The sequence below is a fragment of the Talpa occidentalis genome, unplaced genomic scaffold (genome assembly GCF_014898055.3).
Source record: "Talpa occidentalis isolate TD23 unplaced genomic scaffold, MPIMG_talOcc4v2.1 talOcc4.8, whole genome shotgun sequence".
NCBI classification, from domain to species: domain Eukaryota; kingdom Metazoa; phylum Chordata; class Mammalia; order Eulipotyphla; family Talpidae; genus Talpa; species Talpa occidentalis.
This window is the reverse complement of record NW_023605194.1, coordinates 70068717-70085370: the sequence shown is the minus strand read 5'-3', so window position 1 is coordinate 70085370 and position 16654 is coordinate 70068717. Positions and strand designations below refer to the sequence as shown.

Below are 16654 nucleotides of genomic sequence, written 5' to 3'. Positions count from 1 at the left end.
CTTTTATATTTGTTCCTAAGAAACCCAGTGTTTGATTTAAAACATGGTAATACTTTTTTTGACAGAAGAAATTCAGTTTTTCATTGGAAAAAAAATGGTAATTTGAGCCCTTTAAGTTCTTCAAAGATCACTTTGTCCTGCCTTTGCTAAAGAGTTTTTTTAGGGAAAAGAAATAAAAGTTTTGTAGGGGTATAGGATCCTGTTGACTTGACCAGTTTGAACTGGCTTAAAATTCTTCAGCCATTTGCCAAGTTGACTGAATAATAGAACTCTTGCACCTGTCCGTTATTTCAGTATTACTTCATGAATGATTTAAATCTAGTAGCATGTGTCTGCCAGTATTTTATCTTACCAACTAAAAACTTATTTTTAAGCTGTTGGCATGGTGACTAAATTTTTAAATGTGAAATCACCTAAGAAGCTTGGTTTATGTAGATCATTCTAGATTATAATAAAACATTTACACACATTTCTAAATTTCATATAAGGGTTTGTAATCTGTAAGCTTAAAGTTCTGCATGTAGTTTTGACTGTCTTTAAAAAAGTTTTAAAAATTAAATTTCAACTAATGATACAAGTTAGGTTTTGTAGTCAAGAATAAGTTAGAATTTTAAAGTGTGTGTCAAGGCAAAAAAAAAGATTCCAGTTTTTGAAGTATTATCATGCCAGTGTTTATCATTTTTTGGAATGAAACAAGTGAAAGCATTCCCTAAATTTTTGCAAGAAAAATCAGTGTAAGAATATTTAAGTGCTTCGTAAGATTTCATGGGCTATCTTAAGATAAAAATCAGAATAATATGAAGTTTTAGCTCGATTATTTTTTAAAAGTAATTTCTCAGATTTTTTTTAAAGCTCCTGGAGCTTTTTGATAGTGAAGACCCCAGAGAACGTGACTTCCTGAAGACTGTTCTGCATCGAATTTATGGGAAGTTCCTTGGATTAAGAGCGTTCATCAGAAAACAAATCAACAACATTTTCCTCAGGTAAATGGGTCAAATATTCATTCATATGTAGTGCTCACCCCTCCACCCACCCGCAACATTTTTATTCTAGTTCCTGTAGATTAATTTTTAGTGTCTGGAACCTTCATATTCAGTGAGCAACACTTGGTCATTGTTTGCCTATACTGTGGGCAGCTGATTGCAGCTGACACTTCAGACCCTTGTTGTCCGAGTGCACAGCAATGAAGACAGTTTTTTTTTTTTTTTTAAGATTTATATATTTATACAAGAAACAGGGTACAGGCCAGATTCACAGGAGGGTGAGAGGATTCACCAGAGACAGAGTGGGGAACAGAACAGGCAGACTGACAAAATACACTGATGAGGGGAGCAACGGGCACGACAGGAGAGGTCTGCCGCCCCACGTGGGACCCTCGCTGGCCAGCCAGGATTGAACCGGCACTGCAGAGGCTGCGGACGGCTTCACAGCGCTGTGCTCAACCACCTGTGCCACCAGGGGAGGCCCTGAAGACAGTTCTTTATAAGTCGTGCCAGTGTTTCTCATGCTTAAATTTGAGAGAATTTCTCTAGCAATTTCTCTGAGCTATTTTAAAAAATTGTGTATAAGTATCATTTAAATCAATAGCTCTTAGAAGTACTTTCATCTGATTTTTTGACAAAGCTAATTACTTGGGGCCCATCTTTTGACTCCTTTATAAATGTTAATCTGTTAAGTAATAGCTTCAAAACAGATTTCATATCATAGTAACACCCATATTTCAAGGTTGGTTGGTTGGTTGAATTGAAGACCTGGCATTCCAAATTATAAAAATTGGGGTGAGTAATGGCTGTTCCTCCTAGAGAGAGCCTCTCCTCCGGGTCCACTGCCCCTCCTGAGCCACGTCAGGAGGGACGTGCCTTGTGTCCTGGAGTCCTCATGACTCCACTTAGGGCACACCCAGCTGTGGGGGGCCAGGCAATCTGTGTCCATGGAGCCGGGAGCAATTACGAATAAAAGCAACTTTCCCATATACAGGTCAGTTTGGATCTTCCTATGAGCAGAAGTTCATTTCAAAAAACTTTGAGAAAACCATCTTCTATATTCTTTTTTTTTTTTTTTTTTTTTATTTATTTATTTGTTTGTTCATTTGTTTTTGTTTATACATGCACTGGGTACAGTCAGAAGCGCGGGAGGGTGAGAGAATTCACCAGAGCCAGAGCGGGGAGCAGAACAGGCAGAAGGACCGAAGTACACTGCTGAGGGGAGCAGCGGGTGGCAGGAGAGGTCTGCGCACCATGTGGGACCCTCCTCCAGTGGCCGGGGAGCAGCCGGGAATCGAACCGGCGCCATAGGGGCTGCGGGCAGCTTCGCAACCCAGCGCTCTACCGCTGCGCCACCGGGGAGGCCCTCATCTTCTATATTCTTAAGTGAAATAAAAATCACTTTATTTTATGGCTGTGAGGTGATAGTTTGGGCTGAGCTGCTTACAGAGAAGCCCTAAGTGTGCTCGTGCTTCTCTTCCATGGTTTGTCTGCCCATTGGGCTGGTTTCTTTACCTTCTTTCTGTCAGTTTAGTCTTGTGATGCTTCATTCCACCTATCTTTATTTTAAATTCAGGTTTATATATGAAACAGAACATTTCAATGGTGTTGCTGAACTCCTTGAAATATTAGGAAGGTAGGTCATTGATTTTTTTTTAACTATTTTATGTATTAAAATCTTAGCTGCGGTTGGAAAAACTAATATTTTAGTGTTTAAATACAGGCTGAAGACAGTTTCTCAGCCGTGCCCTCCCTGTGGCTCTGTAGGGGCCTGCTGCCTGTCAGCAGCCCAGCACAGCCTCCCCACTTCTGAGGCTGCACCTTCTGCTGGCCTGGCCAGACCACCCCAAAAGTTGCAGGGCCTCACTGGGGAGCAATGACATAAGCTGCAGTGGGTCCCCTGTTCAGAAGTGGACACCCCAGGCCTCATTCATGTGCTGCTTCCTGAGACGCTGTGGCCTCTGGTTTTAGTTTGCACGAGCATCTGCCTGCCTGGTTCCCCACCAGCATGTCTGCTTGAGACAGGGCCCACTGTTCACAGGGTGATCTTAGTCTCCTGTGCTGCTTGAAGAGTGAGTGTGGAGAGAACCACTCTTATTTTTTTAAAAGATTTATTTATTTATACAAGCACTTGGTACAGTCAGAAGCACGGGAGGATGAAAGAATTCACCAGAGCCAGAGCAGGGAACAGAACAGGCAGACTGATGAAACACACTGCTGAGGGGAGCAGCAGGAGAGGTCTGTTGTGCCATGTGGGACCCTAGCCAGCGGCCGGAGACTGAACCGGTGCTGCAGAGGCTGTGGGCAGCTTTGCAGCCCAGCGCTCAACCACTGGGCCACCAGGGGAGGCCCGAGAACCACTCTTAATTCCTGAGCTTGTCATCAAGAGACTTTCCACGTTTACCCCAGAAACTCTTCTGGTGGCCTTGCAGAATAGGAGAATTCTGACAGTGTGACGAGCTCAGTGTCACGCCCTTGGGGAGAGGAGGAGGGAGGAGCAACACCCAGACCAGCTGCAGGACAGGCTTCCCAGAGGCGAGCCACCCTGTCTCCCTGGGGCCTTGGCCTGCGGCTCGGGCTCTGTGGTGCTGCTCTGTCTGGCCGAGGCTTGCAGAGGCACCTTTGATGTGGGGCACAAGCAGAGCTGACCCTTTCTTTTGTTGTAGTGGGTGGAGTAACTTTGGGAAGTCAAGTAGCCACTACTTAACCCTTCCCCTACCTTTTTTTCCCTCCAGTATTATCAATGGCTTTGCATTGCCACTGAAAGCAGAACATAAACAATTTCTAATGAAGGTTCTTATTCCTATGCATACTGCGAAAGGATTAGCGCTGTTCCATGCACAGGTACGTCTCGGGAAGTCTTCAAATGAAATAAATGACGTATAAAGACAGAGCAAGGGAGGTAGCGAGGGCAGTTGTAAGTACAAACAGGCATGAGGTATCAGTTACTGACCAAGTTCAGGCAGCGGACATGAGTTCAGCTGTAGGAGAGAAGGGCCGAGTCCCTTCTCATCCAGCGTGGCCGAAGCCACACTGCAATGGGCTGGTGGGTCAGCTGGTGGGTCAGGTCATAGGCCACCAGGCAGCAGTAGCAGCCCGCCTGCAGCAGCCCCAGTCAGGAGACAGGGTCATCTCTGCCCTTACTAGAGACTGTCCAGGAAAAAGGCACTGAGGCCTAAACATGGGGTGAAGTCAGTCAGCTGCATGTGCAGAAGTTGCTGCTGAGAAACTTTTTGAAACCAGGAGTTAGTTTCAGGGGTAACAATGATGCACGAATTGTTGTTTATGGGTGAGATGAGCTAATCAACTAGCCGCTTTTGTCTCCTCTGGGCCTTGCTCTGGGTGACGGTGACATGCCTTGGTTTCAGCTGGCCTACTGCGTCGTCCAGTTCCTGGAGAAGGACACCACCCTAACGGAGCCGGTGAGTGCCCCCACATCCCCACCTGGCTACCATTTCACGCAAACCTTAAGTATTTCCTGCGAATCTTATTCCCTGTGGATGCTTGTTTTTGCCATGAAGGCATCCTTACCTTTCATCATTACGCAGTTTTATTTTTATAAAGGTACTGTCTTTAACATTGACCTGGCCACATACTGAGTTTTCCAGCTTGTAAGGGGTGTGCGTAGACATACTCTGCACAAGCACGTAGACATACTCTGCACAAGCACGCTGACTGGCATTCCTTCCTGGTTTTAAATGTAAATGAGTATTTATGGGACCAGGCCAGCAATTTAAAGTAGCTTACAAGGCCGCTGAAGGTCTGTTTCCATGAAAGCACCAGGCCCAGATGGTTTTCCAGCCTATTCCCATGAAAGCGTGTGATTATCTGGTCGTTTTCCATGTAAATTCTTAGTTTTAGGTCATTCAACATTTACCAGGATGTAGCCCCAGAAAATAGTCCAAAATTGTTCAAAATCTCCTGAGAAAAGTTATTCCCGCCAGCACTGATGGCTGACCACCCTGAAGCAGCTACGGCTGGGTGTGTCTACCCTGTACATTGCATTTAATACAGAATTTGCAGTTTTTCATTTGGCTCATGATCCCTTTTTGGTTTCTAAGATTGTGCTAACCACACATGGGAAGCTTTCTGGCTTATTTGTGCTTCGTAATGGTTAAAGATGTCTCTGGTCCTTGATTTCCCCCTAAAATAACCTCCACTTCACCCACCAAGTCACATTTTTGTTAATTTCTTTGCAGTCAGTAGCACTCCCTGTTAAATTGGTTTTGTCGCATCGCTAATTCCTTGTGCCCCAGCAGCGTCCCACAGGGGCAGGATCTGGGCTGCACCAGTCAGTCTCCCTGTGGGCTTGGTGGGTGAGCGTGTCCTGTCCCAACGAGGCTGCACTTGCTTTAGTCATGCTCAGTATCTCCTCCCTTGCAGGTGATCCGAGGATTGCTGAAGTTTTGGCCGAAAACGTGCAGTCAGAAAGAGGTGGGCGCTGCTCGCTGTGCAGGGCAGAGTGCAGGTCACTGTGCTCCTTCCTGTGTGTCCCGCCTTGCCCCCACAACTCTCCCCCAACCCCTCTCCCCAGCCCTGCTCTCCCTCCCCCATCCCCCTCTCCCACCTTCCTTGTACCCCTTCACCTCTCCCCCATATCCCCTCTCCCTTCCCTCTCCTCTTCCCATCCCTCTCCTTAACCTCCTCTCCCCCCTTTCCCTCCCCCTTAGCCTCCCTATACCCCTTTCTCCTACTTCTCCCCCACCCCTCACCACCCTCTGCCTCCCCCTAGGCCCCCTCCCATCCCTCACCTTTCCCCTCTTCCCACACCTCCTCTCCGGCTCCTGCTCCCCCAAATCTCTCTCCCCACTTCCTCCCCTCTCCCCCACTGCTCCACAGGGAACCTGCCCTGGCCACCCACAGCTGGCAGAGGAACCTGCAGCTGGCAGAGGAACCAGAGAAGCTGTCATGTTTTTTAAGAGATTTTTTTTTGACCTAGGTGATGTTTTTAGGAGAAATTGAGGAAATCCTAGATGTCATTGAACCAACACAATTCAAGAAAATCGAGGAGCCCCTTTTCAAACAAATCTCCAAGTGTGTGTCCAGCTCCCACTTTCAGGTACAGGCCGCCGGCGAGTCGCTCTGTCTGCACCTTTGTCTTTTCTCTTTCAGCTTTCACATTTCTAAATGTCTGTTTCAGGTTGCAGAGAGAGCACTGTACTTCTGGAACAATGAATATATTCTTAGTTTGATTGAAGAGAATATTGATAAAATTCTGCCAATTATGTTTGCCAGCTTGTACAAAATTTCCAAAGAGCACTGGAATCAGTAAGTGTCTTTTCTAAACCTGTCCCTTGACCTACTAACTCACAGATGCGGAATTTATCCCAAGGTGAACGTCACAGTCTGTGAGGTGGAGAGTACCCGACTGTCTTAACTTCAGCTGAAACGGGAGGTCGCCTTGACCCCCGTCAGCGTATTTGGCTGACACGGGTGGGGTTGGGGTCACTGGGCAGAGGGAGGATTCACCAGGCCAGGGAGGGGAGCCGCCGCAGGTCGGGCGGCTCATGCACTGGGCAGCCTCCCCTGCAGGGCCTGTCCCTAGAAGCTGCGGCACCCATGGCCTCGTCCACTCTCCATCCTCCACCTTATGAGCCCCGCGAGCTGGGTCTCCTTTGCCTGCCCAGGCTGCAGCTCAGCATTTGAGGTGGCAGCACAGGACACAGGATCTTCGTACCTGAGTACACAAATGCCGGCGCGGTGGGGTGGCCACCTTCCCCCACTGGCCACAGCGTTGCAAACGCAGGGCTGGCGAACCAGCAGTTCTTGGTTGCGTGCTGGCAGAGGCTGCCCCTCCCTCACTGACCGGCGCCGGTTTCGATTTCAGGACTATCGTGGCGCTGGTGTACAACGTGCTGAAGACGCTGATGGAGATGGACGGCAAGCTCTTCGATGACCTCACCAGCTCATACAAAGCAGAGCGACAAAGGTATGACCACAAGGCCCTCAGTCGGGTTGTAATGCTGAGTCGGTCCGGGATGTGCGACCTGCACATGTCCAGGTCACTCCCAGGTGACGTCTGAGGTTAACGACTGTCGATTTCATTCTAAGCCTTAAGGCTTTGTCAGCTGGAAGCAGCTGCCGCGTGAGACAGAATCTGATTTCATCTGTTGTGTCCACTCACTCCACGGGTGGAGAGGTTCTAAGATGCGCGTGTCGTGCAGTGACACTGTGTCCCCGTCCTTCCTGCAGGAAGGGGGGCTCCTAATGAGACACCCATGGCTCAGCACAAGCACGACAAAAACCACTCCTACTGTCCAAGAAATTCAGGAGTTTGGGGTGCCTCGTGTGAGGAACTGGGGCCGGCGTGTAGTTTTTATCTTGCACACCTCGTTTGGAATAGCTGAGCTTTCATCAGCACGTGGCTGGTCTGAAGGAGAAGAGAACAAGGAAAGCGGCTCCGGCAGATGCGGGCGGGGCTTAAAGGCCAAGAGCAAGGGGTGTTTGCTGAGCAAGGGGTGTTCCTTTATGGGATCAGTCATCACCTTGGGGTCATGTTGGGGCAGTCTAAGACTGAGAATACCTGCTGACCTGATTCCTCACATTCCTGGAAACATCCATGGCCAGGTTTAATTTAAGGTTCATTAACCTTCTGTACCTCCACCTCTCGTGTCTGCCCTGTGAGTCCTTCCATCCACCACCCACTCCCGGCAGCCCCCGCCCAGACCCAGCCCCAAATCTTCTGGGGGTCTTGAAGGGAGGAGGTCCATCTTCTGTAACTGCTTCAGGCTGGCATAGGACGTAGAGCTCTGTCCCTACTGGAGGGGCCTGGGATATAGTCTCCCCGATACTAGTCCCTGAACCGACAGGCGATTGGTCCCTAATGCTGGTTCTGGAAGGTGGTGTAGGCAGAGCCCAAGAGGTGGGGGGTGTCAGCAGCTGCTGTGTCTCTTGGAGGAGTTGGAATTTAATTGCCTCTAAACAAGAAGAAACAAATTTAACAATGAAATGGACTAGCCAAGGTCCCAAGAGTGAAACACAGCTTGGCCGGTGGGTTCCAGGGGAGGCAGGCACAGTCTTGGGCAGGCTAGCAGGCTTTTGATGGACATTCCCGTCCACTCTGGCTAATGTAACGACATGCGCCCTCTAGATAAGGTGTGTTCCCCTGGAGACAGCCCATTTCTTAGGTGCCGTGTGACCAAGAGGAGTGCAGAAGGGGTACTGGTTTCCAGCAAAGAGGAGCTGCGTCAAGGCACCTGGTGGGGACCCATAGGGAAGGGGCAGAAGGGGCCAGACAAGTCTGGAAGGAAAAGAGAAAAATGAAAATCAAGGTCAAGGCTGCCATCGCTAACCTCCCCATGGGTCTCTGTCTCTTCCAAGTGTCTCCTTCCATGTCCCCAAGTCCCTAGTGCAAGTCCCAAGTCCAGTGTCCACTTCACAGGTTCAGACTGACCTATTTTAACTAAGATTCATAGTCATCATTTTCAGTACAACGTGAGGAAAGAGATCTCCCAAGCCTACTAATGCATCAGTAACTCGTTGCAATTTCTTTAAATAGCAGCTTCCAGGCAGGGATAGTACCTAGCTCCTGCACCAAGGCGCCAGGGCAAGGAAGTCATGTGAGGTGTCGGTGTTATCTGAGTCACATTTTCTAAGAATAACTTTCATGTCTTACCCTTTAAGTCAGCACCTGTGTCCCTTAAATCACACGTAACTGCAAAACTAAAGCCCAGGTGCACGCAGCCCTACAGCAGACTCTGGTCCAAAGAGAAATGTTTTCCTTAGAATTGACATTAATCGACTATATTAAAAACTTAGCTTGTTCTAAAGAGCCATTGTTCCAACTTTAGTTTTCATCTGACGTGTGGGGTCTGTGTGGGGAGACAGCCAGCGCCGGGGCTCAGCCCTTGTCTGCACGGTGGGTGTGGACCTGGCCTGGCCGGCAGAGCACAGCTGGAGGTGGAGGGTGGGGAAAAGCACGCAGGACTCATGGTCAGTGCCAGGGACACGCAGGCGTCATGGCCCCACTGTGCTCAGGACCCGGCCATGGAGGCCTCCATTGGGTCTAAGTAAATGTGGACATGGCGCCAAATAATAGCGCCTCCTCCAGGTTCTACAAGAGAGGGTCTGACTGCAAAAATTTTGGTTTGCCTACAGAGAGAAAAAGAAGGAATTGGAACGTGAAGAACTGTGGAAAAAATTGGAGGAGCTAAAGCTGAAGAAAGCTCTGGAAAAGCAGAACAGCGGCTACAATAGCATCCTCAACAACACAAACGCCGAGTAAGGGCCCCCGCGCAGGACTGGCAGTTTTGTACGCTCTTGTGGAATATGTAAACATTACGAGACAAACCTCATCAGTATAATTAAAAGGCCAATTTTTTCCTGGCAATTGTAAATGACAGCCTGGACTAGACGCAGCCCTGTGCTGCTCACAGCCTCCGTGTGGTAACCCTGGTCTATCATTGATCCTCTGTCACTTCTGGAGTCGCACAGAAATGAACCTTAACATCCATGAGCAAGATAATTATGGGAGTGGTAAGAATTATGACTTGAATTCTTTGATTGTGTTGCACATAGAGTAGTTGCTCTGTATATTTTTCCCTTTTATAATGTGCTTTCACATGCTGCAGACCTTAGTTACATCCTGGGAGTCTCTCCTGAATCAGCGCTCAGGGAGAGCCTTCCCTTTCCCGTGGCCTCTCCCAGATTCCATGGGGCCTCCCTCAGTAGTGGTATTGCCATACTCTGGAATTTGAGCAAAACACTTAAATATCCAGGCTCTTCAAAGCACAAATATAGAAATAAAAGCTGGGAAAGTAAACCAAAATTCTTCATTGTCCCTCTGGACACCCCCTGCCTGCGCCACTCCAGTGAGAAGCCCCGGCCTGCCCTGGTGCATTCCGCCAGAGTCGGGCTGTGGGCCACCCGCGTCAGGCTACCATTCCAGTCTTCACATGCAGCCGCGTGGAAACTTTTGTAACAAAGAACCTCACTGGGGGTGGCGCAGCGTTTAATAAAGTCTACGTTTGTATTTGCCTTAAGTGGTCCTCGCTCCTTTTCAGAAGCCGGTCCCCCAACGCACATAGGCTGGTGTCTAGCGGGAAACCTCAAGGCCTGAGATGGCAGGTTGGGATTGGGAGAGCAGGCACCACCAACCCCAGTGGGCTGTCCTGCGGCTCTGGTATCTCCTGAGGACTCTGTCCCCGCCTGTGCCGCTCTGTGCAGGGGACAGGCTTGAATGGACACTACCATGAAGTAGGCGCCGGAGGATAAGCCTCCCCTCAGAGTTAAGCACCCTCTGTGGAGGCTGGGAGCCAGTGGGGGAGTCAGGGCACCCTACAGGAAAGCAACCCAGCTGACCCCCAGCCATTAATTTGGCCCAGCACCGTGCACCTGCGGGGTCCCCGAGAGTGCACACCCCTTGCCACACACCTGCAGGCTCCCCGAGAGCGCACGGGAGCAGTGCGCCCGTCTGTACCCAAGTCACCAGTGCTGCCATGGAAACACCTGCCTGGTCTGGCAGGCCGAGGCCATCCCAAAGCTGCTCCCGCCAACTTGGGGCCCCAGGATCCCAAAGTGAGCACAGCTCGCTCACAGGTCACCAGCACCTGCCTGAGCCCCTCCCTGGACACAGGCCGACATACCTGGGCATTGGCTCCACTGCTGCAGGGCTCAGCCACGCTCCTCAGTCTACAGGTCCCAGGATGGCAACCAGGTCCCACCATGCTCGGGGAGCCACTTTCACTGCCCCGCGGGGGGGCTCCAGCGCCTTCAGCCGCTTCTGCCGGCTGATACTTGGTTCTCCAACCCGTGTGAGCAGGTCTCCAGCCACACACAGGCAGCCCTCAGCCAAGAAACTTAACGCCCCTGAGAGCTTTAAAAAGTCTCATTTACTGTTGAGCAACAGAAGCTGGACAGGGGGGTGGCTAGGGTATGTGGGCTCGCCTCTCTGTGTCCAGGGTTGGGGGAACGCAGTCACGCTGTCTACTTAGCCTAAGGAAGGCCGGGCAGTCGCTGTCGGCAGCCACCTCCACTCTGCCGAACCACAAGGCACATCACAGATCCGGAGACCTCACCGTGGCCCAGCATGTCCCACGGGCCACCACGGCTCTGGACAGGCTCTACAGGCACATGAATAATTTAAATACTTAAATAACTTGGGCGTCATCCCGGGGCCCCACAGCCGTGGCCTCACCAGGCTCAGGTACAGCAAATGGCTGGGCCCAGCGGCAGCAGCATCCCAACACCTGACAGCTGTGCCTTGACACATAGCACGGCCAGAGGGTGGGTCCAGGGGCCATGCCCGCCTGCCTCAGCTGATGTGGTTGGCGGCCTGGCCTCTCTTCTTCAGGTACCGCTTCCGAATCTTGATCATCCATTTCACGCTCAGTTTGGCGAACTCAGCAGCTTTGAACAAGGCCAGGAAGGCCCCACAGAGCAGAGCAATGGTGTTCCAGGGGTTGGCCGTGATGATCTGAAAGCAAACACGAGGGCTTGGGGCCTCGGCCTCACCTCTTGGGTTGCCCATGGGGTTACTGTCAAGAGAACCCAAATTCCCCTAACTGCACTTCTTTCAGATGCAACCCCCAGCGCCCACAGGCCGGCATCGAGACAACAGTCCCCCCCTCTGCCACCTCCCCACTCCCGCACTCTGCAAGGAAAGGGCCGCCCCCAGTGCCCCTCCACGAGTGACCCTATTTAGGACAAATTTCCCCAGGACTACCCAATCCACAAGGAGCTCAGTGCCCTGTCTGCACCCCACCACATACTTTTCAGGACCCTCCCAACACAGTCTCGTCCCTCCCACCCTCAACTCCAGACTGGCCTGTGACTGTTCCCCTGAGCCCCCCGCCTTCCCTGGCTTCTCTGACCCTAAGTGAACCCAGGAATCCTGCAGAGACACGCTTTCCAAGCCCGGAGCATGCTGATGCCCACTGCAGGCAAGCTTGAGGGTCCTGCTGCTGCAGCTACTCAGGACAGGGCGGCTGGGTGACGGCAGCCCCAGCACCGCCAGGATCTCATCTGCATCCAGGTGCAGAGCCGGTGGCCTCTGTGCCCCTTATCTGATTTCAGAGCCTCCGCACAGCCTGGCCCCAGCTGAGCATGCAGACCTTCCATGGGGCTCTAGCACTGGCCAGTGCCACGTGGACAGCGCTGGAGGTCAGCCATCCTGCCCCTTGGCCCACCGTGGCATTGTCACGCCCCCCGCGGCCCGAGCATTCGGCCTCCACAGGTGCTCAAGACACCTTCCCTGCGCCTCTGCCCTGGTGGTAGGTAACGAGACTGCACAGCAGCAGCGCCATAGCCTGCAGGGAGGAACTGCCTGTGTCCACCCATGAGGGGCACACGATCCTCTGGCCCACTGGCCTCTGCTGGATGCCAGATACAGGACAGGGCAGTCTGGCGGCCAACACAAGACCCAGTCAGACTGTCCAGCCTGACATCACCGCAGTAACTGCCATGAGCTGTGAAAGGCCACGGCCCGCCGGCTGGCACCATCTCCTCGGGCCATACTCACGTCCTGGACTTTCTGGATGAAGGGGTCTTTCCACTCAAAGACTACGAAGAACAGCTGTATGCTCCTCTCAGCGTCCGGCCTCTGGTCATTGTAGTTAACCACACTGGTCTAAGCGGAGAGGAGTGGGGTCAGGGCCTCCTGTCCCCCTGCACCCCAGAGGCCTACTTGGCCACCCGAGGGAGTACCGGGCCAGGGCTGCCCCTTGGGGGACGTGGGGGACGTGAGATGCACGGGCGGGGCTGGGACTGCCCAGGGGCCTGGTCTTCTGATTAAACCACAGCTAACACTATAAGACTCAAAAAGCCCCAAATGTCCAAATGCTTGACTAAGAGCTGAGCGTATCCACCCTCTGGACTACAGAGACAGGGGGCCACCTCACCCCAGGGGCACTCAGGAGGTGCGGGAAAGACCCGGGGCAGGCGGGCCCAGGCAGAAGGCCAGGCCAGTCCAGGGGGCCAGGCTGGTCTCAACAATGGCCGCCCACAAGAAGGCAGGAGTATAAGGCCCACCACCCTGAGGAGCCGAAGGCAGACTGGACTAGATCTGTGGATGCACCTCACACTTGAAATGAGACAAGATTTTCTCAGTGTTGTCAGGAATTCATCCCCTGCCCCAAGATGTCCCAAGTCGAGAGGACCCACAGGCCCCAAACACCCGCCAAAAGGCCGAGGTTCCCTGGGGTGTGGTGTCTGGCTTCGAACCACCCCACTGTGGAACTGTCCCCCCAGGGGCAGCCCCCCACCTGGTGGTCCTGTTGAGTCCCCTTCTGAGCCGCATGGGGCAGAGAAGGGACCTGCGTCCTTGGAGCCAAGCATGGAGCAAAGTCCAAGCAACAGCAGTTGACACAGGCACAGGCCCCGCCCGGGGACCATCCCTTCCTGGGGCAGGAGAAGCACCTAGACCCTGGGACAAAGCTGGCTTGCCACAGGCCCCGCAGCAGGCTTGGAGCCAGGGCGGGCAGTGGGAGGACAGCCCCGAGCAGAGTGCGTGGAGGTGGCAACCCCGAGGCCGGTGCAGCCACAGCCCTGACCAGGCAGCCACAGGCTCCCCACCTTCACAACCATCCTCCAGGGACCCCCCCCCCACCCTCCCAGATCTGGAGACCCCGGCGAGCTCCTCTGTAGGCAGAAGCTTTCTGAGCATGTGAACAAAGGTCTCCAACCTCAGATGCGACACGCAGGACTGTCACCGTCCCAATGGCCATGCAGTTCAAAGGCTCAAAACAGGACTCCCAGCGGCCTCAGGGTTGAGTCTCGAGCTGTCACCCTGAGGCCTGGGTTCAATCCTGGCCAGGAAGCTGACCCCCACAGTGCAGCAGACCTCTCCTGACTCCCCGCTGCTCCCCTCAGCAGTGGATTTCAGTGGATCCGCCTGTTCTGCTCCCCACTCTGTCACTGGTGAACCCCTCACCCCCCACACAACTGGCCTGTACCCCAGTTCTTCTAAACCAAAAAAAAAAAAAAAAAAAGCTTCAAATAAATAAAACACTCAAAAACAGAAAAAGAAATGAGAAGAGGAAAAAAAATGACCATAAAGGGAAGCAGGTCTTCCCCTGCACCCCAACATCCTGGCACGCCTGCCACTACTCAGAGACCCCCATTTCCATCTCCCACAGGCCACACAGCCTCTCTGGGCCTTGCACAGCTGGGGAGCACCTGCGCCCACACACACCCCGTGAGGACAGACATGGAGTCCAGCCAACCCCGGGGGCCCCTCTCATATCGACCCCGCTGAAGTCACCTTTCCAGAGCGGACATCCACCTACCTCCTGCCGGAACTCCACGGCCTCCCGCCCGTCCTCCTCCTTGGTCTTCACCAGGGACATCTTGACCCAGGTGCGGAAGCCCCCCGAGAACTTCCAGCTGGAGTAGGCGCTCTCACAGGCCTGCATGAAGTGTGCCCTGTTGGGGCTTGAAGGAGGGAGAATGGGGAGGGTCAGCCTGGCCCACAGCAGGCCCAGGCCACACCCTGCACCCCTCTGCTCCAGGCGGCAGCTGCTCCCCAACCCCCAGCCTGGACCTCGGTTTCCAAATGGAGGGACAGCTGTTGGGGCCGCAAACAGGGGCATGGTCCCTGAGAGCCCAATTGGGGGGACCCCTCCTCCCCTCACACCCAGAATAGCCAGCAGACGCCCCCAGCAGAGGCCTGAGGGCCTCATGGGCAAGTCAGCCTCCCTCTAGAAGGCCAAGTGGGAAGAGGGTTTCTTGTGGAGCACCCAAGCAGGAGGGACCGCACGGTATTTGCCCAGTGGAGCCGACGCGGCACATGAGCTCCCCGGGGGGGGGGGGGGGGGGGCGGGGGGCAGAAGGGAGAGAACACAAGCCCGTCAGGAGCTGGAGCAGTGGGGCATGGAATGGAGGCCCCGGTCACCCTCCAGTGGGTCTACCTCTCCATCCCCCAGGACAGCCCCCACTTTCCTTGAATGGGGCCTGGGGGCTCCAGGACCCCAATGAGCTCTGGCCTGGAGACGGCGCCCTAAGAGTCCATGTGAGGCACTCGTGTGGCAGACACCTCAGCCGGGAGCCCGTGGCAGCTGGGGGCGGGACTAGTCCCGGGATGCACACGGTCAAGGCCGAAGCCTCCTGTTTCCAGCACCCAGCAGGGCCCAACCAAACCTCCCCACCCCAGAGCCTCCGCAGGTTGTTGGAGAACCCCAAGGCATGCAGTGCTGAGACAAGGAAGACATAAAGGTCATGGCTAAAAAACTGATCAGCTCGGGTCGAAGGACTGGCCCCTGCACAGATTGGGGTGTTCTTTCTCTCGTCTGGGAAGCTATGTGTGGGGGACAAACTAGATTAGAAAAAGAAACAGAATAAACTGATGGCGCAGAACCTTGGTGGTGAGTGTGTGCCCGGACAAGGCCAAATGCTAAGAGAATACTTCATTGTCTAGTAACTAACCTGAGGTGGGTTTGGGGGGGCGGGGGGCTACTTGTATCAATAAAAATGAGTTGCACCAGCACTCAGGACGCTTGAGCACGCATGAAAGGCCTTGCGTCCCCTGGCTCCCGCTTAAACTCTATTTTGCGTCTGTCATTTCTTGGTAATTTCTACAGCTCAATCGGATTCCTCTCTCAACCCTGTTCACCGGAGCTGGACTCCGGCAGCAGGTGAGTCCCACGCCTTCTCCCCTACCCCCGACCCACGCTCCCTCAGACCCATGGGGCCCAGTGACCAAGCTTCCCAGCTAGCTGAGCTGGAGGCCCTTTACCAGGTCAGTCCCAGGGCCTGTGGCTCCTCTCCAGGATCTATGGATCCTCCCCAGGGCCTTTGGGTCTCCCCCTGGGTTTTGTGGATCCTCCCTGGAAACTGTGGGTCCTCCCCAGACCTCTGGGTCCTCCCTGGAGTTTGTAGCTCTTCTCTAGGGGCCTGTGGATCCTCGCGGGATCTGTGGATCCTCTGGGGTCTGTGGGTCCTCCCCGGGGCCCATAGGTGCACCCCACCCCAGAATGTGGCGGTTGGAAGAGTAGGGAGTGGGGGCAGGAAGGTACCTTTGCAGGAACTCCTGGAAGGAGGAGAAGAGCAGGTAGTCAATGGCGCTGAAGTCCTCGCTGCTCTGGTTCAGGCGGAACTGCAGGAAGACCAGCTCCCGCTTCTTCACCTCCCGGGGCCCCCGCACGACCAGCGCAGACTTCTGTGGGACCACGGCAGAGGCTCAGCCCCCAGGGGCCTGCCCCAACTCTTGGGCTCAGGTCTCCCTGCCAGAGCCAGCCCCTGCCCTGCCCAGCAGCTCTAGGGCGGCCCCTGTCGACACCAGGGCCAGCATGTGCCTGCGTCAGCCCTGCGTGCAGAAGGCCCGGCCCATCATGTCCCTGGGACTCGGCTCCCGGGCCGCTGGCACCAAAGCACTGAGGCTGGTGCAGCGACTTTGGTGAACCTTTTCTGGATGCCTCCTGGTCTGCCTTCAAAAGGAAAAACCAAGCAACACCCATATTCCCCAGTGCTGCCTCCTCCTATGTGTTTCACCTTTTCTGAACCCTGAGCCCTTTGGGCTGCTCTATGGGGGCAGGGGCCCAGGGTGGACTAGGCTGCAGGGTGGGGCTGGGTTGGACCTAATTGGTCCCAGGCAGCCCTGCCCCCTGAGTGCGGATCACTGTCTGCACCTCCCATCCTGAGTGGCCGCCACATAAGCCTGCCTGCTCCATGGCAGTTGGGGGCCGCGACACGAGCCGGTCCTGAACATGGACATCAGTCTGGGAAAGGCTTTCCATCGC

The 16654-nt window shown here is 53.7% G+C and overlaps 2 protein-coding genes across 5 annotated transcripts in view; one reads left to right on the top strand and one right to left on the bottom strand.

Annotated features, from left to right (window-relative positions):
* The window catches only part of PPP2R5A (protein phosphatase 2 regulatory subunit B'alpha), a 49277-nt gene extending 39300 nt beyond the window's left edge, over nt 1-9977 (top strand). For all 3 annotated transcript variants that reach the window (XM_054690629.1, XM_037497416.2, XM_037497417.2), the window contains exons 5-13: nt 853-983; nt 2560-2619; nt 3719-3827; nt 4352-4405; nt 5367-5417; nt 5923-6042; nt 6124-6251; nt 6811-6912; nt 9081-9977. In XM_054690629.1, coding sequence (XP_054546604.1) covers nt 853-983; nt 2560-2619; nt 3719-3827; nt 4352-4405; nt 5367-5417; nt 5923-6042; nt 6124-6251; nt 6811-6912; nt 9081-9207 — 882 coding nt within the window. In that variant the 3' untranslated portion in view covers nt 9208-9977. The remainder of the gene's footprint in view (nt 1-852; nt 984-2559; nt 2620-3718; nt 3828-4351; nt 4406-5366; nt 5418-5922; nt 6043-6123; nt 6252-6810; nt 6913-9080) is intronic.
* The window catches only part of PACC1 (proton activated chloride channel 1), a 30617-nt gene continuing 19830 nt past the window's right edge, over nt 5868-16654 (bottom strand). Inside the window, exons 5-9 of one of the 2 annotated variants that reach the window (XR_008550096.1) lie at nt 15932-16074; nt 14207-14351; nt 12442-12549; nt 10568-11397; nt 5868-8223 (exon numbers count right to left, since the gene is read on the bottom strand). Coding sequence is in view for 1 of the 2 variants with exons in the window: in XM_037497419.2 (XP_037353316.1) it covers nt 11236-11397; nt 12442-12549; nt 14207-14351; nt 15932-16074 (558 nt within the window). In the remaining variant the exon portion in view is untranslated. Of the gene's footprint in view, nt 11398-12441; nt 12550-14206; nt 14352-15931; nt 16075-16654 lie in introns of both variants that reach the window. The other variant, XM_037497419.2, reaches the window with a different exon arrangement.